This window comes from Triticum aestivum, chromosome 2B, assembly GCF_018294505.1.
Source record: "Triticum aestivum cultivar Chinese Spring chromosome 2B, IWGSC CS RefSeq v2.1, whole genome shotgun sequence".
Classification (NCBI taxonomy): domain Eukaryota; kingdom Viridiplantae; phylum Streptophyta; class Magnoliopsida; order Poales; family Poaceae; genus Triticum; species Triticum aestivum.
In genome coordinates, this window is record NC_057798.1 from 611,354,269 (window position 1) to 611,379,289 (window position 25,021).

At 41.5% G+C, this 25,021-nt stretch overlaps 1 protein-coding gene across 1 annotated transcript in view; it reads left to right on the plus strand.

Annotated features, from left to right (window-relative positions):
• LOC123039326 (uncharacterized) overlaps positions 1-25,021 on the plus strand; it is a 200,366-nt gene that overhangs the window by 147,852 nt on the left and 27,493 nt on the right. Inside the window, exons 2-3 of the mRNA XM_044462536.1 lie at positions 15,644-15,692; positions 15,807-15,933. Of these exons, the coding sequence (XP_044318471.1) occupies positions 15,644-15,692; positions 15,807-15,933 (176 nt within the window). The remainder of the gene's footprint in view (positions 1-15,643; positions 15,693-15,806; positions 15,934-25,021) is intronic.

The window sequence follows — 25,021 nt, forward strand, 5'->3', positions numbered from 1 at the left end:
GGATCACTAAAATATAAAATGTAGAGTCTTGAGCTTTTGAGCTTGAGCCAATCCTTTTGTCCTTATTTTGAGGGATCCACTTTCATCATCCATGCCATGCCATTCATTGAGCTTTCCTGAAATATTTGTCTTGGAATAGTATTAGCTCAATGAGCTATATGTTGTTATGAATTACCAAAACCACCTAGGGATATTTGCACTTTCAATCTCCCCCTTTTTGGTAATTTATGACAACATATAGATCAAATCTTCGACAAATGATAATAAGATTGAAAAACATCGTCGCTTTGAGAAGTATGTGAAAAGCAAGAGCTCCCCCTAAATTTGTGCATAGTTTAAGATTTGCTTTGGACTGCAAATGCACAAGGAATTAGGCTCATGGGTTACTCTTCCATGTCACATACATCTTGGTGGAGCACTCAAATAATAAAGATTGAATATATGCACTCATCACCAAGCAAAGTGAATGATCATATAGAGATAAATAAGATAATATCATCTAACAAGCATAAGTGTAGCTTATGATCAAACACATGATCATCAATGTCTCACAGATAATAGCATAGTATCTCAAGCAAGCAAAAGCAAATAAAGTTCAACCATGAAGACAAGAGAGAACAAAAGCAAACTCTCTCTCTCGAATCCTATGATCTATACATTTTTCTCCCCCTTTGGCAACAAGTTACCAAAAAGTTCATAGAAAATGCACAGTACTATATCGTCTCTCAGGCTTGGTCCTGATGTGGTGGTGTAGATATGGCTCCTTGGACGAAGACTTCAGTTGATGTGGATGGAGCTGAAGGAGTTGGTGCTGGATCTGGTTGCACTGGAGCTGTAGCTGGTGCAGATGAAGTGGCTCTGGTGTCTGTCATCCTGTAGCTGCTCCACAACTGACTGAATCTTAGTTACTTTGACATCTAAATCATAGAATTTTTGTTCCATGATTCTTTCCGGGCTCTCCTGGTTTTGAGTTAGGGTGGCCAACCCCTTCTCAATCCTCAGAGTTGATGCTATCAAGTAACCAATTTGGTCCTGCTTGCTCTTCAAAAAGTACTCAGATGCCTCCTATAGAGTTGGCATCTTGGCAGCCTTCTCCTTCTTTGCTTTCTCCTTCTTCTCTTGAGCTTGCACTGATGATGGTTCATTCTCATTCATCACAACTTGATTGTCCTCAAAGTATGGATAGAGAACAAAGTGTTCCTTGTCCAACAGATATTTCCCTGTGCCCATCTTTGAGTTGATCAGCTCCTGGATTTGTGGGGCATACCCACAACTTATCTTTTGGTCTGCTGTTGTCCTCTTGATTGTCTCAACTATGAGGCTCATGACCTTGAATTTCTGTGGCACATAAAAAATGTGAAGCAAATTAATTGCATGCCCTCTGATCATGTTGTGGTCACCTGACTTGGGAAAAAGAGTGTGCCTAAGGATCTAGTTGATTGTAGGCACCCCTGACAGAAGAAAATGGACAGATCCAAACTTGAAGGTCTCAAGTGCCTTGTCTGGGATCTCCTTGTACATATGGGACATGGAATTGTGATCCTTCTTCTTCTTGGAGTAGACATCCAAGTCATCTTCTTTCTCCTCTGGGGTATTGATCAAATTGGCCCATTCCTCAATAGTTGATTGGTACCTCGTACCTTTAGACATCCAGACAATTCTGCCATCAGGATAAAAGTGAGTTGTGGAGTAGAATTGCATAACTAGCTCAACATTCCAGTTTGTGAACTTATGTCCAACAAACTCATCAACTCCACAAGCCTTAAAGCTGTCATATACTCCTGGGTAGTGATCCTCATTTTCCTTCATGAATTTCCAGTCTACCCACCTCATGTCACAGACTATGGGTTTCTTATCCAACAGCACTGTCTCATAGAAGTCCTGTTGTTCCTTAGTGTGGAACCTGTAATCTACAGCAGTTCTTCTCCTGATTGCATATGGACCAGACAATCTCCACTTCCTAAGCCCTGCATCTTTCCTCAGCTTCATATTCTCAGCCATTGGATGAGCATCGTTGTGGTCTAGAATCTTGGTTTGAGCTTCCTCAGGACTTGTCCTTCATCATCTTCCTCAGCAGCAAATTCAGGCACTAGGGCCTTATTCTTCTCAACAGCTGGTATGCTCCCGGTATTCCTCTTAGGTGCAGACTTGGCCTTGGAGGCAGCATTGGGTGCTTCTTTGGGCTTTGATGATGCAGCCCCTGACCTTATAGCATCACCCATCAGCTTTTGTGCCTTGGGTGCTGGTGCAGCAACCTCTTCTTCCTCCTCCTCTTCCATCATGGAAGGTTGTCCAACAACTCAGGCCATGGTCTTTCTGACCCTTTCCTTTCTCTTCTTTCCTTCTGCAGCTGGCTCCTTGGGATCAGGTTTCTCTAGTTCTTGTGTTGATCCTCTGACCTTTAGCATAGGTGTCCTCTTGGCAGGGACCTTCCTATTTAGTCCAGGCTTTGTGGTCTTTGCTGAGCCATACTCCTTTTTGAGCACCACTTTCTTGGAAGTAGCCTCATCTTCAGCTGCCACATAGTCCTCATCCTCTGAGTCTGAGGTTCTCTTCCTTCTGGCTCTTGTGGCTCCTTTGGGCAAATTGCTAGGAGTGCTTCTACTTCCTTCATCTGAGGAACTAGAGGGACTAGTGCCCTCACTCATGTGAATTTGCTCTTCTTCCCTATTCTGGCTGTCACTTTGGTCTGACATGTTGAGAACACTGACTAATGACCCTGTGAATAGTTATAGATGTGATAGAATGGATGAGCATCACAAAATGCAGAGATTTTTGCAAAAAGAATGATTCAAAAACTTAGTTTTAGTTTTCTACAGAAAACATTTCGGATCAACCAATTTTCAAACTCGGTGATACCGAAGCAGCTTTTGGAACCTAAACTAGTGATCTCGGTCAGACCGAGTCACAGTTCGGTGGCACCGAGACTGCTAGGGTTTCACTAAGTTCTAAAATCGGTCACATCGATTAGCAATTCTCGGTCAGACCGAGAGTTACTTTTGCAATGGCGTTAGCCGAATCGGTGGGACCAAGTTTTTCAACTCGGTGGGTCCGAGATGGTTTCGGCGGAAACCTAACCCTAAATTTTCAAATCGCATCTATTCTAAGGATTGTTTTGACTGGATAGAGGTGTTTCAATCATGGCAAGAATCATAATGAACACAATGTGCTAGGAATTTGATGGGGATAGCACTATGATCGAGTCCATACCCTAGTTTGGCGATGAACTCGCTACGGCGGCAACGGCGGGGATGAATTCCGTTGATGGTGGCGGCGACCAGCGACTGGAGGCGGCTGGCGACGAAGTCGACGATCCAGAGACCTAGGAGGCAGAGCGAGCTATGCGCGGGCGAAGTGGTTCAGAGAAAGTTTTTCAAATTTTTCCCGTGTGTATATATAGCCCGACCCTGTCGGTGTGACCGAGTGGAACAACTCGGTGGCAACGAGATGCATAACTGTTTACAGTTACAGCAACTCGGTGAGACCGAAAAGTTCAAATCGGTTGCACCGAGATTGAAAACCTAGATCGACTTAGTGATCTTGGTATGACCGAAATGGAAGAATCAGTCAGACCGAAACACACAAAGAAGTTTGGAAGTTTAAGTCCATGACGAATCGGGGACTCCGAGTGCTCCTCACACAGAGTGGTTCGAATCTGACTTGATCAAATTTTGTGATGTAGCATGAATAGAGTCTGAGACAAGAAAAGCATAGATAGCTAGAGAAGGTTCTTAGGCATTCTTGTTCATCCACTTGGCAAAAGAAAACGAAACCAATCAATCAAAGCAACAGCTGGATGTCCTTGAATGAGTTAAATATGCAACCAACATGCTCACACAATAAAATGACAAATGAAATATGTGGCAAAGCATGCACAATCAATTCTAGCATCTATCAACCAATTGGCAATGACTAGGTCATCTATATATGAGTACATTGACTTAGGAGTCAAATGAGGACATTTGATCATAGGTCATACTAATCGTTTAAGCTCAAGTGGGGTTACCACTTTTACATAATGCATTGATGTGTTCACACCATTAGAGTTGCTTTGACTCAATTCTTAGAGTTAAGCTCCCCCTAGATGTGAGAACCCCCCTTTAGAGGGATGAACTAACCTTGGGTTTTGTCGATGATGACTTCATGTAGGTGTTGAAGATGTGGATGCTCAATGTTGATGTAGATCATTTGGAGCAATCCTTTGGAGTGAGTTACACTTTCAATACCTACACGGGTTAGTCCCACAAGGAACAAACAAGTATATCCATAGACATAGAGTGATGCACACACAAGATGATGTCCTTGAAAGCATTAGGTTACCTTGTCCCTTGCCTTACCAACATGAGGGTTTGTGACTCCTTGAACTAGTGCAAGATATGGAAGTTGATTGCACTGGTCCTTGCCAAAATGATATGAGTGAAGAATGTTGGCAGAGTCACCCTCAAGAACTCTCTAGTTCTTCTTCTTTGGGATCCACATCATCTTGATGGGAATCCTTGGAGTTGTAGTCGTACTTGATGAAGTAGAACTTGACGTATTCTTGGGAACCCACTTGACCAAGGCCTTAGGAGCTTCTTCAAATGCATCAATCACCTCTTGAAGCTTGTCCTTGCCTTTGTCTTTGTGGTCTTGTGGTGGAAGATCATCTTGAGCTTGTGTTCCCTTGAAGGAAGTGGGATCATACTTCTCTTGTTGAGGAACAAACTTCGTCTTGGGGTATTGATCTTCTTCCCACTCAACTCCATTGGCATTGAACTTTTGTTCAAAACCAACACCTTGATTCTTCCGGTGCCTTCCTTGCTTGCGTACAATTTCCTCGAATTGCTTACTCCCGGCAAGGCTCTTGTAAACACCTTTCTCTATAATTCCCTTCAATAAGCTATTTTCTTGCTCAAGTGTAACTTGGCTAAGAGAATCATTAGTGGAATCAAGAGAACTACTAGAAGCAACAATATTGGATTTAGCATGATTATTGTTACTACTAGAGGAAGAATCCTTCTTGTTCTTGTTACTAGACTTGACTTGAGGCATGTAAGTAGATAAGAGTAAATGCTTGGCAATGTAAGAAGAACTTTTCTTGCGAAGATCATCATTGATTGCTTTTAAGAACTCATGCTCTTGCTCAATATTGAGCTTTTCAAAGCGTAACTTCTCATGAGTCCTCAAAAGTTCTCGATGATCTCCTAAGATAGTTTCATGAGCTAACTTAAGAGTGTTTAGTTCTTTAGTTAGAAGCTCAATCTTCTCCTCATCATTGTCATTCGTTTTATCTTGTTTAGCATGATTAATTGACGTTTCATCATAGTATTCATCACTAGAGTTGTCAATAAGTAAATCATCATCACCTAACAAGTCATCTTCATCACTATTGAAATCAACATACTCGGGGTGAGTTACCTTAGGGCCTTTAGCCATGAAGCAACTTCCAATTCCTTCATTTGGTGAATCAAATATGTCGTAGGAGTTGGTTGTGACAAGTGCTAGTCCGGCAACTCCATCTTGAGTATGTTCGGAGTCGGAGTGATAGCTTCTCTCGGAGTGATGTTCAGAGTCGGAACCGGATACCCATTCACCAACATGAGCTTGATGTCTTCGTTTTGTGTAGCTATTTGATGACTTGTCCTTCCTTTCCGAATCCTTGCTTCTCCGGGATGTTCTTCGTTCATAACGATCATCTCTACTCCTTCTCTCTCTTGGTGGTGATTCTTCTCTTCTACTTCTTCTCTTGGGAGAATCTTCTCTTGTTTTGTAGGGTGTCGTACACTCATTGGAATAGTGGCCGGGTCTCCCACAATTGTAGCAATTGCGCTCTCGACTGGAAGATCTTTTGTCATTGTAGGACCTTGACTTAGAGCTTCTTTCTTATCTTCTACTCTTGTAGAATTTGTTGAAATTCTTCACCATTAAGCTCAATTCTTCATTGAAGGTTTGTTTCTCACTTGATGATGTAGGAGCTTCACATGAGGCTTTGTAAGCACCACTTGACTTGTTGTGAAGTTCCTCCTTATCCTTGAGTGACATATCATGAGCAATGATTCTACCAATGACTTTTGTTGGCTTGAGATTCTTGTAATTGGGCATCATTTGAATTAATGTGCACATGGTATAATATTTTCCATCCAATGCTCTTAGGATTTTCTTGATGATGAATATGTCGGTTATCTCTTCACTTCCTAAGCCCACAATCTCATTTGTGATAAGCAAGCCTAGAGTACATTTCAGCGACACCTTCACCATCCTTCATTTTGAACTTGTTAAGCTGACTTTGGAGCACATCCAACTTGGATTCCTTGACGGAGTTGGTACCTTCATGCATATCAATCAAAGTATCCCAAATTTCCTTTGCATTCTCAAGACATCTGATTTTGTTGAATTCTTTGGGGCACAATCCATTGAAGAGGATATCACAAGCTTGATTGTTGTATTGCGGCATCTTCAATTCATCCGCACTAGCTTCATGGTTTGGTTCCCTCCCATCAAATAATTCACCTTGCAAGCCAATACACACAATAGCCCAAACGGCGGGGTTATGTCCAAGAATATGCATTTTCATCTTATCCTTCCAACTAGCAAAATTAGTACCATCAAAGTAAGGACCTCTACGGCGATAGTTTCCCTTGCTAGACGCCATACTCTCCTAGGTTGTGAAACCAAGGCTATGACCACCAAAAGATATGGAAATCAAAGCAAATGCAGACCAAAGCTCTGATACCACTTGTAGGACCTTGAAGTATGTCTTCGGGGGGGTGATTAGACTACTTGACCAATTAAAAACTTAACCTTTTCCCAATTTTAGTCTTTGGCAGATTTTAGCTATCTTAGTACAAGTCAAGCAATCTTCACACAATTCAAGCAAGCCTGCAAAGAGTATATGAGCAGCGGAAATTAAAGCATGCAACTTGCAAGAATGTAAAAGGAAGGGTTTGGAGATTTCAAACGCAATTTGGAGACACAGTGATTTTTGAGCCGTGGTTCCGATAGGTGGTGCTATTGTACATCCACATTGATGGAGACTTCAACCCACGAAGGGTAACGGTTGCGCGAGTCCACGGAGGGCTCCACCCAAGAAGGGTCCACGAAGAAGCAACCTTGTCTATCCCACCATGGCCGTCACCCACGAAGGACTTGCCTCACTAGCGGTAGATCTTCACGAAGCAGGTGATCTCCTTGCCCTTACAAACTCCTTGGTTCAACTCCACAATCTTGTCGGAGGCTCCCAAGTGACACCTAGCCAATCTAGGAGACACCACTCTCGAAGAAGTAACAAATGGTGTGTTGATGATGAACTCCTTGCTCTTGTGCTTCAAATGATAGTCTCCCCAACACTCAACTCTCTCTCTTAGGATTTGGATCTGGTGGAAAGAATATTTGAGTGGAAAGCAACTTGGGGAAGGCTAGAGATCAAGATTCATATGGTAGGAATGGAATATCTTGGCCTCAACACATGAGTAGGTAGTTCTCTCTCAGAAATGGTAAGTTGGAAGTGTAGGTTTGTTCTGATGGCTCTCTCTCCGAATGAAGAGGAGGTGGAGGGGTATATATAGCCTCCACACAAAATCTAACCGTTACACACAATTTACCAATCTTGGTGGGACCGAATCAACAAACTCGGTTGGACCGATTCAGTAAACCTAGTGACCGTTAGTGATTTCGGTGGGACCAACATGCAACTCGGTGGGACCGATATGGTTAGGGTTAGGGCATAACGTAATCTCGGTGAGACCGATTACACAAACTCGGTGAGACCGATTTTGGTAATTAGCTAACCAGAGAGTTGGCCAGGTAAACTCGGTGGGACTGATTCGCTCTTTTCGGTGAGACCGAAATGTTACGGAAGGGAAACAGAGAGTTTACATTGCAATCTTGGTGAGACCGATCGCTCACTTCGGTTAGACCAAAACATTACTAAGGGAAACAGAGAGATTACAATCCCATCTAGGTGAGACCGAGATCCCTATCGGTGAGACCGATTTGCCTAGGGTTTGTGGCAGTGGCTATGACATCCGAACTCGGTGGCGCCGGATAGAAAGAATCGGTGGGGCCGAGTTTGACTTTAGGTTTAGGTCATATGTGGATATGAGAAAGTAGTTGAGGGTTTTTGGAGCATATCACTAAGCACTTGAAGCAAGAAACTCATTAAGCAACACCTCATCCCTCCTTGATAGTATTGGCTTTTCCTATAGACTCAATGTGATCTTGGGTCACTAAAATATAAAATGTAGAGTCTTGATCTTTTGATCTTGAGTCAATCCTTTTATCCTTAATATTTTCAGGGATCCACTTTCATCATCCATGCCATGCCATTCATTGAGCTTTCCTGAAATATTTGTCTTGGAATAGTATTAGCTCAATGAGCTATATGTTGTTATGAATTACCAAAACCACCTAGGGATATTTGCACTTTTAGAGGTGCTCTTAGTTTCTTTTGTTGAGCTTTCATAAACTTATAGCTCTAGTGCATCCATTGCATGGCAATCCCTACTCACTCACATTGATATCTATCGATGGGCACCTCTGTAGCCCGTTGATACGCCTAGTTGATGTGAGACTATCTTCTCCTTTTTGTCTTCTCCACAATCACCATTCTATTCCACCTATAGTGCTACGTCAATGGCTCACGCTCATGTATTGCGTGAAGATTGAAAAAGTTTGAAAATACTGAAGTGTGAAACAATTGCTTGGCTGAAACCGGGGTTGTGCATGATTAAATACTTTGTGTGATGAAGATAGAGCATAGCCAGACTATATGATTTTGTAGGGATAACTTTCTTTGGCCATGTTATTTTCAGAAGACATGATTGCTTTATTAGTACTTGAAGTATTATTATTTTTATGTCAATATTAACTTTTGTCTTGAATCTTTCGGATCTGAACATTCATGCCACAATAAAGAAAATTATATTGATAAATATGTTAGGTAGCATTCCACATCAAAAATTCTGTTTTTATCATTTACCTACTCGAGAACGAGCAGGAATTAAGCTTGGGGATGCTTCATACGTCTCCAACGTATCTATAATTTTTTACTGTTCCATGCTATTATATTATCTATTTTGGATGTTTAATGGGCTTTAATATACTTTTTATATTATTTTTGGGACTAACCTATTAACCGGAGGCCCAATGCCAGTTTCTGTTTTTTTGCCTATTTTAGAGTTTTGCAGAAAAGGAATATCAAACGGAGTCCAAATGGAATGAAACCTTCGCGAGGATCTTTCTTGGACCAAAAGCAATTCGGAAGACTTGGAGTTGAAGTCTGGGACTCTACAAGGAGGCCACGAGGCAGGAGGGCACGCCTAGGGGGGTAGGCGTGCCCCCACCCTCGTGAGCCCCTCGTAGCTCCACCGACGTACTTCTTTCGCCTATATATACTCTTATACCCTAGAAACATTAGGGAGAGCCACGAAACCACTTTTCCACTGCCGCAACCTTTTGTACCCGTGATATCTCATCTTGGGGCCTTTTTCGGCGATCTGCCGGAGGGGGAATCAATCATGGAGGGCTTCTAGATCAACACCATTACCTCTCTGATGAAGCGTGAGTAGTTTACCATAGACCTTCAGGTCCATAGTTATTAGCTAGATGGCTTCTTCTCTCTCTTTGATTCTCAATACAAAGTTCTCCTCGATGCTCTTGGAGATCTATTCGATGTAATACTCTTTTGCGGTGTGTTTGTCGAGATCCGATGAATTGTGGATTTGTGAACTTGATTATCTGTGAATACTATTTGGTTCTTCTCTGAATTCTTATATGCATGATTTGATATCTTTGCAAGTCTCTTCGAATTATCGGTTTAGTTTGGCCTCCTAGATTGATCTTTCTTGCAATGGGAGAAGTGCTTGGCTTTGGGTTCAATCTTGCGGTGTCCTTTCCCAGTGACAGTAGGGGCAGCAAGGCACGTATTGTATTGTTGCCATCGAGGATAAAAAGATGGGGTTTATATCATATTGCTTGAGTTTATCCCTCTACATCATGTCATCTTGCTTAATGCGTTACTCCATTCTTATGAACTTAATACTCTAGATGCATGTTGGATAGCGGTCGATGTGTGGAGTAACAGTAGTAGATGCAGAATCGTTTCGGTCTACTTAACACAGATGTGATGCCTATGTTCATGATCATTGCCTTAGATGTCTTCATAATTATGCGATTTTCTATCAATTGCTCGACGGTAATTTGTTCACCCACCGTAATACATGCTATCTCGAGAGAAGCCACTAGTGAAACCTATGGCCCCCGGGTCTCTTTTCTATTATATTACATCCCTTTTATTTACATCGCATCTTGTTTACTATTTTGCAATCTTTACTTTCCAATCTATACAACAAAAATACCAAAAATATTTACTTTATTATCTCTATCAGATCTCACTTTTGCGAATGACCGTGAAGGGATTGACAACCCCTTTATCGCGTTGGTTGCAAGGCTCTTGATTGTTTGTGCAGGTACTAGGTGACTTGTGTGTCATCTCCAACTGGATTGATACCTTGGTTCCCAAAACTGAGGGAAATACTTACGCTACTTTTCTGCATCACACTTTCCTCTTCAAGGGAAAACCAACGCATGCTCAAGAGGTAGCAAGAAGGATTTCTGGCGCCGTTGTCAGGGAGATCTACGCCAAGTCAATCCATACCAAGTACCCATCATAAACTCTTCTCCCCCGCATTACATTATTTGCCATTCGCCTCTCATTTTCCTCTTCCCCACTTCTAAAATGATTTTCGAAAACCTTTGCCTTTTCTTCGCCCTTCTTTCATTCGATCTTTTGTTTGCTTGTGTTACCATGTGCCCTCTATTTGCTTGCATCTTTGCTTGCTAAAAATCTAAGCTTATGGATCCTCATCCACTTGCTAATCTAAAAATCTAAGTTTCATGAATATATTTGTGTTCTTGATCCTATCTTGCAAGTTATAGTCACCTACTACGTGTTATGATCCGGCAACCTCAGAGTGACAATAGTCGGGACACTTCCCGGTGATTACCGTAGTTTGAGGAGTTCATGTATTCACTAAGTGTTAATGCTTTGGTCCGGTGCTCTATTAAAAGGAGGCCTTAGTATCCCTTAGTTTCCAATAGGACCCCCCCCCCTACCACAGGAGGGTAGGACAAAAGATGTCATGCAAGTTCTTTTTCATAAGCACGTATGACTATATTCAGAATACATGCCTACATTATATTGATGAATTGGAGCTAGTTCTGTGTCACCACAGGTTATAACTATTGCATGATGAATGCCATCTGACATAATTATCCATCATTGATCCATTGCCTATGAGCTCGTTTCATATTGATCTTTGCTAAGTTACTTTTCCGTTGCCATTGTTATGATTGCTACAAAACTGCTACTGTTACTTTTGCCACTGTTACCGTTACTTCCATACTACATTGCTACTAAATACTTTGATGCAGATATTAAGTTTTTCAGGTGTGGTTGAATTGGCAACTCAGCTGCTAATACTTGAGAATATTCTTTGGCTCCCTTGTGTCGAATCAATAAATTTAGGTTGAATACTCTACCCTCGAAAACTTCTGGGTTATCAAGACCTTTTTCTAGCGCCGTTGGCGGGGAGCATAGCTCTATTCTCTGAGTCACTTGGGTTTTATATCTGTTGATCACTATGAGGAATTTGAAAGATCAAAGAACCAAGATTTTCCCCTCAACTACGAGGGGAGGTAAGGAACTGCCATCTAGCTCTACACTTGATTCACCTTCTGTTTTGAGTAAACTTGCGACACCTACACCTGCTATTGATTCTGATATGTCGCATGTTATTGATGATGCCACTTCTGCTATGCATGGTGCTTATGATGATACTACTTCTCTGCTTGATAATACTGTGCCACTAGGTGAATTTATTAATGAACAACTTGTTAGGGTTAGAGAGAATGAAATTACTAAAACTGATGATATTATTGAAACTAAAGATTATGATTCTCCCCCTAGATATGAATTGCTTGTTGTACCTGAGGGTTATATTATTGATGAGGAAACAACTAGAGACTTTCTTGCTTGCAATGATAGAGATGATCTTAAGAAATTGTTAGCTAAGCTGAAAGAAAAATCCTTGAATGCTAGAATGCAATATGATCCTAAGTTTGCTACTTCACCTATCTGTGTTACTGATAATAATTATGAATTCCCTGTAGATCCTGATTTAATTATTTTGGTTGAATCTGATCCTTTCCATGGTTATGAATCTGAAAGTGTTGTGGCACATCATACTAAACCGAATGATATAGCACCCTATTTGCGCATGAGGAAAAAATTCACTATTACTATATTCTTAAGTTGTTTCCTTTCTCATTAAAGGGTGATGCTAATATATGGTTTAATTCTCTTGCTCCTGGTTGTGTGCGTAATCCCCAGGATATGATTTACTACTTCTCTGCAAAATATTTTCCTGCTCATAAGAAACAAGCCGCCTTACAGGAATATTTAACTTTGTGCAAATTGAAGAAGAGAATCTCCCACAAGCTTTGGAGATTCTCCAATTACTTAGTGCTTTGCCTAATCATCCTCTCAAGAAAAATGAAATACTTGATATCTTTTATAATGGACTAACTGATGCTTCCAGAGACCACCTGGATAGTTGTGCTGGTTGGGTTTTCAGGGAAAGAACTCTTGAGAAGGCTGAATTGCTATTGAATAATATATTGAGTAATAATAATGATTGGACACTTCCTGAACCAACTCCTAAGCCAACTCCGAAGAAAAGGGTTATTCTATTTCTCAGTCCTGAAGATATGCAAGAGGCAAAGAAATCTATGAAAGAAAAAGGTATTAAAGCTGAAGATGTTAAGAATTTACCGCCTATTGAAGAAATACATGGTCTTGATAACCCGACACAGGTAGTAGAGGTAAATTATCTCTATAAATTTGATGAATGTGATATTCCTCATAATAAGTCTGCTAGTCAATGCTTGGATGAGTTTGATAACTTTATTGTCAAACAAGAAAACTTCAATGCTTATGTTAGTAGACAATTGAAACATAATGCTTATATGGTTTAACACTTGAGTGATTATATGTCTAGAGTTAAAAGTGATTTAAGCTTATTAGTAAACATGCTTTCATGGTTACAACTCAAGTAGAACAAGCACTTAAGGCACAAGATGATTTGCTCAATGAGTTAAATAATAAGAACAATGATAATGATGTTAGGGTTATGACTAGAGGTGGTAAAATGACTCAGGAACCTTTGTATCCCGAGGGCCATCCTAAGAGAGTTGAGAAAGATTCTCAGAGAATTAATACTGATGCACCTAGTCCTTCTAATAAAAAGAAAAGAACACTGATAGGACTTTGCATGCTTCTAGTGAACCTGTTATTGACACACTTGAGAATCCCAATGATATTTCTATTTCTGATGCTGAGACACAATCTGGTGATGAACATGAACCTAGTGATAATGTTAATGATGATGTTCATGTTGATGCTCAACCTAGTAATGATAATGATGTAGAGACTGAACCTGTTGTAGATCTTGATAACCCACGATCAAATAATCAACGTTATGATAAGAGAGACTTCATTGCTAGGAAGCACGGTAAAGAAAGAGAACCATGGGTTCGGAAACCCATGCCTTTCCCTCCTAAGCCATCCAAGAGAAAGGATGATGAGGATTTTGAGCGCTTTGCTGAAATGATTAGACCTATCTTTTTACGTATGCGTTTGACTGATATGCTTAAAATGCCTCCTTATGCTAAGTATATGAAAGATATTGTCACTAATAAAAGAAAGATAATGGAAGCTGAAATTTCCACCATGCTTGCTAATTATACTTTTAAGGGTGGAATACCAAAGAAACTTGGAGATCTAGGAGTACCAACTATAACATGCTCCATTAAAAGAAACTATGTTAAAACTGCTTTATGTGATCTTGGAGACGGTGTTAGTGTTATGCCTTTCTCTTTATATCGTAGACTTGATTTGAATAAGTTGACACCTACTTAAATCTCTTTGCAAATGGCTGATAAATCAACTGCTATACCCATCAGTATTTGTGAGGATGTGCCAGTTGTGGTTAAAAACCTTACTATCTTAACAGACTTTGTTATTCTTAATATTCCCGAGGACGACAGTGTGCCGATCATCCTTGGTAGACACTTTTTAAATATTCTTATTGTTGGTGACATGCATATCCCCATTGAGGTAACCTAGTATTATTCAAAAATTCTCTAGTTTCATGTTATTTGAAAGAGGTTTGTTAATAAGACTTGATCAACCTTGTTAATGGATTCCTTTTGATGAGCATGAGATGGATGAAATTAGAAGGCACAACTTTCTATACCCTCCTTTTACTTTCTGTTATTTAGATTAAATAAAGCAAAATAAGTATTTTCTGACTGTTTTCTGAATTAATCGTGAAATAGAAAAATGTCCCAAAAATAAAAGTTCTCCAAATGCCCTGAAAATTAAATATGTTTTTTATAGAATATTTGAGAATTTCTAGCACTAAGAACACACCAGGGGCATCACCAGTGGGCCACAAGGATGGAGGGCGTGCCCTACCCCCTGGGCGTGCCCCTGTCTTGTGGGTCCCACGTGGGTCCCCTCCACTTATTCCAGCACCCACTTTGTCTTCCTCCAGAAAAAATCATCACGTAGCTCAAACCCGTGTTCTTGCTCATTTTGCTGCCATTTTCGGTCTCCTTGCCCAAAGCTCCATTCACGAAACTGATTTGGGGGATTGTTCTTCGGTATGTGACTCCTCCAATGGTCCAATTAGTTTTTTTATAGTGCTTTATTTATTGCAAAAAAATTATTGCTGAGGTGACCCTGTTCTTGAGCTTGCATGTCAAATTTATATGGTCCAAAGTAGTTTTGATGCATGATATAGCCTCTAAGCACTTGTACGAGTAGTTGCTATCAATTTTGTTGAGTTTGGTTCACTTCTATTTTGAGTCACTAAAAAATTCAAAAAACTTTCAGAGGAAGAAAAATGTCTAGGAAAATGTACCAAGGTTGTTCTTTGAGGAAGCAAGCACCGAGGCTCGCGATACGTGAGCCGGACCTTGAACCGCCAAGGGAAGCTCAAGTGTGGCCTTGTGCATGGCCGTCAGATGAATTTATGGTTCATGCAGGCTTCAAGGATGAATTTGATGCATATGTACATAATGCTGATCTTGAGGACTTCGTATCAGATAAGTGCCAACAATACTATTACCTCACTGATTTCTTTGTGCAAAGATTTGAATTTTCATCTAAGCACAATACCCATACTGTTTTATTTGATCTTTATGATGAATCATATACCATGGACCTTGAAGATTTTAATACTGCCTGCAAAATCCCATAGTGGGGCATTCATAGTGAGCCTCACAAATCTGAATACAGTGATTTCCTTACTAGCATCACTGTGGGAGAAACTAGAAATATCACACAAGCTACCATAGGGAGCATTCACTTCCCTGCCATACATTACTTTGCTCTCTTTATAGGTAGGTGCACTAACGGTAAACATGATCATAGCCACCTTTGGATTCTGGATCTTAGTGTCCTCAAGTGTGCGGTGTTAGGCGATAAGCGATATAACTTGGGGGACATTATTGCGAGGAGGTTACATCTTAATGCTAGAGATGGAGATTTAGTTGGTGGGATTTATGCAACTCGTTTAGCTAATTATCTTGGTGTATCTATAAGGGAGAATGACATTGAGTTGCCACCTGCTTTTCTAGATTACAGTTTCATGGTACGCTACCAGTTTCTTGAGAGGAACGAACAGTCCCTCCAGTACCGACTAATCTTTGACAGGCGGCGTGTTGTCCATGTTACCCTACCTGCTCATTCCTTCTTTAACTTTCAGGTAAAAGGGAGATATTTTATAATTGGAGAGGAGGAAAACGAGTATGAGAGAACAGCAGAGGCCGCTCGTCTCCAGGAAGCAGCTCGCCAGGCGGTAGCTGCCGCAGCACAGTACGACCCCAACTATGGTTTCAGATATCATCCGGGCCAGTGGTGGCCCTAGACCAACTTAGGCCAAAAGCCTAAGCTTGGGGGAGTGTGTATTTCTCACCGACATTACATTCATGTTCACACACTTATTCTAGTTGTCGGTGTTCATACTTTTTCATGGTATTATCCATGCTAGTTTATTTTCTTTTCTTGCTTTCTTCTTGTGTGTTTGAAAAACTTTGAGAAAAACCAAAAATATTAGTTGTAGCTTTGAAAGTGCAACTATCCCTAGGTGGTTTTGGTAATTCATAACAACATATAGCTCATTGAGCTAATGCTATTCCAAGACTATTATTTCAGGAAAGCTCAATGAATGGCATGGCATGGATGATGAAAGTGGATCCCTCGAAATATCAAGGACAAAGGATTGGCTCAAGCTCAAAAGATCAAGACTCTTCATTTTACATTTTAGTGATCCAAGATCACATTGAGTCTATAGGAAAAGCCAATACTATCAAGGAGGGATGAGGTGTTGCTTAATGAGCCTCTTGCTTCATGTGCTTAGTGATATGCTCCAAAACCCTCCACTACTTTCTCACATCCACATATGACCTAAACCTAAAGTCAAACTCGGCCCTACCAATTCTTTCTATCCGGCACCAACGAGTTCAAATGTCATAGCCACTGCCACAAACCCTAGGCAAATCGGTCTCACCGATAGGGATCTCGGTCTCACCGAGATGGGATTGTAATCTCTCTGTTTCCCTTCGTAACGTTTTGGTCTAACCGAAGTGAGCAATCGGTCCCACCAATATTGCAATGTAAACTCTCTGTTTCCCTTTCGTAACTTTTCTGTCTCACCGAAAGAGCGAATCGGTCCCACTGAGTTTACCTGACCAACTCTGGTTAGCTAATTACCAAATTCGGTCTCACCGAGTTTGTGTAATCGGTCTTACCGAGATTACGTTATGCCCTAACCCTAACCATATCGGTCTTACCGAGTTGCATGTCAGTCCCACCAAAAACCCTAACGGTCACTAGGTTTACTAAATCGGTCTGACCGAGTCTGTTGAATCGGTCACACCGAGTTTGGTAAATTGTGTGTAACGGTTAGATTTTGTGTGGAGGCTATATATACCCCTCCACCTCCTCTTCATTCGTGGAGAGAGCCATCAGAACAAACCTACACTTCCAACTTACCAATTCTGAGAGAGAACCACCTACTCATGTCTTGAGGCCAAGATATTCCATTCCTACCATATGAATCTTGATCTCTAGCCTTCCCCAAGTTGCTTTCCACTCAAATCTTCTTTCCACCAGATCCAAATCCTATGAGAGAGAGTTGAGTGTTGGGGAGACTATCATTTGAAGCACAAGAGCAAGGAGTTCATCATCAACGCACCATTTGTTACTTCTTCGAGAGTGGTGTCTCCTAGATTGGCTAGGTGTCACTTGGGAGCCTCCGACAAGATTGTGGATTTGAACCAAGGAGTTTGTAAGGGCAAGGAGATCGCTTACTTCGTGAAGATCTACCGCTAGTGAGGCAAGTCCTTCGTGGGCGACGACCATGGTGGGATAGACAAGGTTGCTTCTTCGTGGACCCTTCGTGGGTGGAGCCCTCCGTGGACTCGCACAACCGTTACCCTTCGTGGGTAGAAGTCTCCATCAACGTGGATGTACGATAGCACCACCTATCGGAACCACGCCAAAAACATCCGTGTCTCCAATTGCGTTTGAATTCTCCAAACCCTTCCCATTACATTCTTGCAAGTTACATGCTTTATTTTCCGCTGTCTATATACTCTTTGCATGCTTGCTTGAATTGCGTGAAGATTGCTTGACTTGTTCAAAGATAGCTAAAATCTGCCAAAGCCTAAAATTGGGAAAAGGTTAAGTTTTTAATTGGTCAAGTAGTCTAATCACCCCCCCTCTAGACATACTTCAAGGTCCTACAAGTGGTATCAGAGATTTGGTCTCCATTTGCTTTGATTTTCATAGCTTTTGGTGGTCATAGCCTTGGTTTCACAACCTAGGAGAGTATGGCATCTAGCAAGGGAAATTATCACCGTAGAGGTCCTTACTTTGATGGCACTAATTTTGCTAGTTGGAAGCATAAGATGAAAATGCATATTCTCGGACATAACCACGCCGTTTGGGCTATTCTTTGTATTGGCTTGCAAGGTGAATTCTTTGATGGGAGAGAACCAAACCGTGAAGCTAATGCAGATGAATTGAAGATGCTGCAATACAACGCTCAAGCTTGTGATATTCTCTTCAACGGTTTATGCCCTGAAGAATTCAACAAAATCAACCGTCTTGAGAATGCAAAGGAAATTTGGGATACTTTGATTGATATGCATGAAGGTACCGACTCCGTCAAGGAATCCAAGTTGGATGTGCTCCAAAGTCAGCTTGACAAGTTCAAAATGAAGGATGGTGAAGGTGTCGCTGAAATGTACTCTAGGCTTGCTCTTATTACAAATGAGATTGCCGGCTTAGGAAGTGAAGAGATGACCGACAGATTCACCATCAAGAAAATCCTAAGAGCATTGGATGGAAAGTATGATACCGTGTGCACATTGATTCAAATGATGCCCAACTACAAAGATCTCAAGCCAACAGAAGTCATTGGTAGAATTGTTGCTCATGAGATGTCACTCAAGGATAAGGAGGAACTTCACAACAAGTTAAGTGGTGCTTACAAAGCCTCATGTGAAGCCCCCACATCATCAAGTGAGAAACAAACCTTCAATGAAGAATTGAGCTTAATGGTGAAGAATTTCAACAAATTCTACAAAGTAGAAGCAAAGAAAGAAGCTCTAAGTCAAGGTCCTACAATGACAAAAGATCTTCCAGTCGAGAGCGCAATTGCTACAATTGTGGGAGACCCGGACACTATTCCAATGAGTGTACGCCACCCTACAAGAGAAGAGAAGATTCTCCCAAGAGAAGAAGTAGAAGAGAAGAATCACCACCAAGAGAGAGAAGGAGTAGAGATGATCGTTATGAATGGAGAACATCCCGGAGAAGCAAGGATTCGGAAAGGAAGGACAAGTCATCAAAGAGCTACACAAAACGAGGACATCAAGCTCATGTTGGTGAATGGGTATCCGGTTCTGACTCTGAATATCACTCCGAGAGAAGCTATCACTCCGACTACGAACATACTCAAGATGAAGGTGTTGCCGGTCTAGCACTTGTGTCAACCAACTCCTACGACATATTTGACTCACCAAATGAAAGAATTGGAAGATGCTTCATGGCTTAAGGCCCTAAGGTAACTCATCCCGAGTATGTTGATTTCAATAGTGATGAAGATGACTTGTTAGGTGATGATGATTTAATTATTGACAACTCTAGTGATGAATACTATGATGGTCAATTAATCATGCTAAACAAGATAAAATGAATGACAATGATAAGGAGAAGATTGAGTTTTTAACTAAAGAACTAAACACTCTTAAGTTAGCTCATGAAACTATCTTCGAAGATCATCGAGAACTTTTAAGGGCTCATGAGAAGTTATGCTTTGAAAAGCTCAATCTTCAGCAAGAGCATGAGTTCTTAAAAGCAATCAATGATGATCTCCGCAAGAAAAGTTCTTCTTACATTGCCAAGCGTTTACTCTTATCTACTTACATGCCTCAAGTCAAGTCTAGTAACAAGAACAAGAAAGATTCTTCCTCTAGTAGTAACAATAACAATGCTAAATCCATTATTGTTGCTTCTAGTAATTCTCTTGATTCCACTAATGATTCTCTTAGCCAAGTTACACTTGAGCAAGAAAACAGCTTATTGAAGGGAATTATGGAGAAAGGTGTATACAAGAGCCTTGCCGGGAGTAAGCAATTTGAGGAAATTGTACGCAAGCAAGGAAGGCATCGGAAGAGTCAAGGTTTTGGTTTTGAACGAAAGTTCAATGCCAATGGAGTTGAGTGGGAAGAAGATCAATACCCCAAGACGAAGTTTGTTCCTCAACAAGAGAGGTATGATCCTACTTCCTTCAAGGGAACACAAGCACAAGATGATCTTCCACCACAAGACCACAAGAACAAAGGCAAGGACAAGCTTCAAGAGGAGATTGATGCATTTGAAGAAGCACCTAAGGCCTTGGTCAAGTGGGTTCCCAAGACTACGCCAAGTTCTACTTCATCAAGCACAACTACTACACCAAGAATTCCCATCAAGATGATGTGGATCCCGAAGAAGAAGAACTAGAGAGTTCTTGAGGGTGACTCCGCCAACATTTTTCACTCATATCATTATGGCAAGGACAAGTGCAATCAACTTCCACATCTTGCACTAGTTCAAGGAGTCACAAACCCTCATGTTGGTAAGGCAAGGGACAAGGTAACCTAATGTTTTCATGGACATCATTTTGTGTGTGCATCACTCTATGTCAGTGGATATTCTTGTTTGTTCCTTGTGGGACTAACCCATGTAGGTATGTTGAAAGTGCAACTCACTCCAAAGGATTGCTCCAAAAGATCTACATTAACATTGAGCATCCACATCTTCAACACCTACATGAAGTCATCATCGACAAAACCCAAGGTTAGTTTATCCCTTTAAGGGGGAATCTCACATCTAGGGGGAGCTTAACTCTAAGAATTGAGTCAAAGCAACTCTAAAGATGTGAACACATCAATGCATTATGTAAAAGTGGTAACCCCACTTGAGCTTAAATGATGAGTATGACCTATGATCAAATGTTCTCATTTGACTCCTAAGTCAATATACTCATATATAGATGACCTAGTCATCGCCAATTGTTTGATAGATGCTAGAATTGGTTGTGCATGCTTTGTCACATATTTCGTTGTCATTTTATTGTGTGAGCATGTTGGATGCATTGTTTACTCATTCGAGGACATCCACTTGTTGTTTTGATTGGCTTCTTTTTCTTTGGCCAAGTGGATGGACAAGAATGCCTAAGAACCTTCTCTAGCTATCTATGCTTTTCTCGTCTCAAACTCTATTCATGCTACATCACAAAATTTGATCAAGTCAGATTCGAACCACTCTATGTGAGGAGCACTCGGAGTCCCCGATTCTTCATAGACTTAAACTTCCAAAACTTCTTTGTGATTTTCGGTCTGACCGATTCCTCCATTTCGGTCATACCGAGATCACTAAGTCGATCTAGGTTTTCAATCTCGGTGCAACCGATTTGAACTTTTTGGTCACACCGAGTTGCTGTAACTGTTAATAGTTATGCATCTCGGTGCCACCGAGTTGTTCCACTCGGTCACACCGACAGTGTCTGGCTATATATTCACACGGGCAAATTTTGGAAAACTTTCTCCGAAACTCCTCGCCCGCGCATAGCTCGCTCTTCCTACTAGGTCTACGGATCGTCGACCTCGTCGCCAGCCGCCTCCTGTCGCTGGTCTCCGCCGCCGTCAACGGAATTCTTCTCCGCCGTTGCCGCCGTAGCGAGTTCACCGCCAAGCTAGGGTATGGACTCGATCACAGTGCTATCCTTGTCTGATTAACATTGTGTTCGTAATGATTCTTGCCATGATTGAAACACTCCTATCCAATCAATACAATCCTTAGAATAGATGTGATTTGAAAATGTAGGGCTAGGTTTCTGCCGAAACCATCTCGGACCCACCGAGTTGAAAAACTCGGTCCCACTGATTTGGCTATCGCCATTGCACTAGTAAGTCTCGGTCTGACCGAGAATTACAAATCGGTGTGACCAATTTTAGAACTTTGTGAAACCCTAGCAGTCTCGGTGCCACCGAACTGTGACTCGGTCTGACCGAGTTAACTAGTTTAGGTTCCAAAACTGCTTCGGTATCACCGAGTTTGAAAATCGGTAGATCCGAAATGCTTTCTGTGGAAAACTAAAACTAAGTTTTCTGAATCATTCTTTTGCAAAAATCTCTGCATTTTGTAATGCTCATCCACTCTACCTCATCTATAACAATTCACAGGGTCAGCAGTCAGTGTGTGCAGCATGTTAGACCAAAGTGATAGCTAGAACAGGGAAGAAGAGCAGATTCACATGATTGAGGGCACTAGTCCCTCCAGTTCCTCAGATGAAGGCAGCAGAAGCACTCCTAGCAATTTGCCCAAAGCAGCCACAAGAGCAAGAAGGAAGAGAACCTCGGACTCAGAGGATGAGGATTATATGGCAGAAGAAGATTAGGCTACTTCCAAGAAGGTAGTCCTCAAAAAGGAGTATGGCTCAGCAAAGACCACAAAGCCTGGACTTAATAGGAAGGTTCCTGCCAAGAGGACACCTATGCTAAAGGTTAGAGGATCAACACAAGTACCTGAAAAGCCTGATCCCAAAAAGCCAGCTGCAGAAGGAAAGAAAAGGAAGGAAAGGGTCAAGAAGACCATGGCCAGAGTGACTGGGAAGCCTTCTATGATGGAGGAAGAGGAAGAAGAAGAGGTTGCTGCACCAGCACCCAAGGCACAAAAGCTAATGGGTGATGCTATAAAGTCAGGGGCTGCAACATCAAAGCCCAAAGAAGCACCCAAAGCTGCCCCCAAGCCCAAGATTGCACCAAAGAGGAATACCAGGAGTATACCAGCAGCTGAGAAGAACAAGGCCCCAATGCCTGATGTTGCTGCCGAGGAAGATAAAGAAGGGCAGATCTTAAGGAAGCTCAAACCCAAGATTCCAGACTACAATGACACTCATCCTGTGGCTGAGAACATGAAGATCAGGAGAGACTCAGGGTTGAGGCTATGGAGAATGACAGATCCATATGCCACCAGGAGAAGGACTGTTATTGATTACAGGTTCCATACAAAGGAACAGCAGGACTTCTATGAGACAATCTTGTTGGACAAGAATCCCATAGTGTGTGATATGAGGTGGGTCGACTAGACCTACATGAAAGAGAATGAAGAACACTATCCTGGAGTGCAAGATAGTTTCATTGCATGTGGAGTTGCAGACTTTGTTGGGCAGAAGCTCACCAACTAGAATGATGAGCTCATTATGCAATTCTACTCCACAACACATTTTTATCCAGATGGCAGGATAGTTTGGATGTCTGAAGGTACAAGGTACCAATCAACCATTGAGGAATGGGCCAATCTGATCAATGCCCCAAAGGAGAGTGAAGATGACTTGGATATTTATGCCGAGAAGAAAATGGATCATAACTCAATGTCACAGATGTACAAGGAGATCCCTGATGATGCACTTGAGACTTTCAAGTTTGGATCAGTTCATTTTCTTCTGTCAGGGCTGCCTACGATCATCTGGATCTTAAGGCACACTCTATTGCCCAAATCAGGTGACCACAACATTATTAGAGGGCATGCAATTAACTTGCTTCACATTTTTTTATGAGCCCCAGAAATTCAAGGTCATGAGCCTTATAGTTGAGACTATCAAGAGGACTGGAGCAGACCAGAAGAGGAGTTGTGGATATGCCCCACAGATTCAGGAGTTGATTAACTCAAAGATGGGCACAGGAAAATATCTGTTGGATAAGGAACACTTTGCTCTCTATCCAGACTTTGAGGACAATCAAGTTGTAATGAATGAGAATGAACCATCATTAGTACAAGCTCAAGAGAAGAAGGAGAAAACAAAGAGAGAGAAGGCTGCCAAGATGCCAACTCAAGAGGAGGCATCTGAGTACTTTTTGAAGAACAAGCAGGACCAGCTTGGTTACTTGATAGCATCAACACTGAGGATTGAGAAGGGGTTGGCCACCCTAACTCAAAATCAAGAGAGCCTGGAAAGAATCATGGAACAAAAATTCTATGATCTAGATGTCAAAGTAACTGAGATTCAGTCAGTTGTGGAGCAGCTTCAGGAAGACATGCAGGAGAGGAAGGGCAGGACAACTACAGATGCATTTGCCAGAGTGCCTCGAGCTCAGAGATTAGCTGCAGAGCCAGTGACAGACACTAGAGCCACATCATCTGCACCAGCGCCAGCTCCTACAGCTCCAGTGCAACCAGCTCCAGCACCAACTCCTCCAGTTCCATCCACATCTACTGAAGTCTTCGTCCAAGGAGCCATCTCTACACCACCACCTGAAGATCAAACCTGAGAGTCGATCTAGCACTATGCATTTTCTATGAACTTTTTGGTAACTTGTTGCCAAAGGGGGAGAAAAATGTATAGATCATAGGCTTCGAGAGAGAGAGAGTGTGTTTATTTTGTTCTCTCTTGCTTCGGTGGTTAAACTTTGTTTGCTTTTGATTGCTTAAGATACTATGCATTACCTGTGAGACATTGATGATCATGTGTTTGATCATAAGCTAAACTTATGCTTGTTATATGTTATTATCTTACCTATCCTTATATGATCATTCACTTTGCTTGGTGATGAGTGCATGTATTCAATCTTTATTATTTTGAGCGCTCCACCAAGATGTATGTGACATGGAAGAGTAACCCATGAGCCTAATTCCTTGTGCATTTGCAGTCCAAAGCAAATCTTAAACTATGCACAAATTTAGGGGGAGCTCTTGCTTATCACATACTTCTCAAAGCGACGATGTTTTTCAATCTTATTATCATTTGTCGAAGCTTTGATCTATATGTTGTCATCAATTACCAAAAAGGGGGAGATTGAAAGTGCAACTATCCGTAGGTGGTTTTGGTAATTCATAACAACATATAGCTCATTGAGCTAATGCTATTCCAAGACTATTATTTCAGGAAAGCTCAATGAATGGCATGGCATGGATGATGAAAGTGGATCCCTCAAAATATCAAGGACAAAGGATTGGCTCAAGCTCAAAAGCTCAAGACTCTTCATTTTACATTTTAGTGATCCAAGATCACATTGAGTCTATAGGAAAAGCCAATACTATCAAGGAAGGACGAGGTGTTGCTTAATGAGCCTCTTGCTTCATGTGTTAGTGATATGCTCCAAAACCCTCCACTACTTTCTCACATCCACATATGACCTAAACCTAAAGTCAAACTCGGCCCTACCGATTCTTTCTATCCAGCGCCACCGAGTTCAAATGTCATAGCAACTGCCACAAACCATAGGCAAATCAGTCTCAACGATAGGGATCTCGGTCTCACCGAGATGGGATTGTAATCTCTCTGTTTCCCTTCGTAACGTTTCAGTCTAACTGAAGTGAGTGATCGGTCCCACCGAGATTGCAATGTAAACTCTCTGTTTCCCTTTC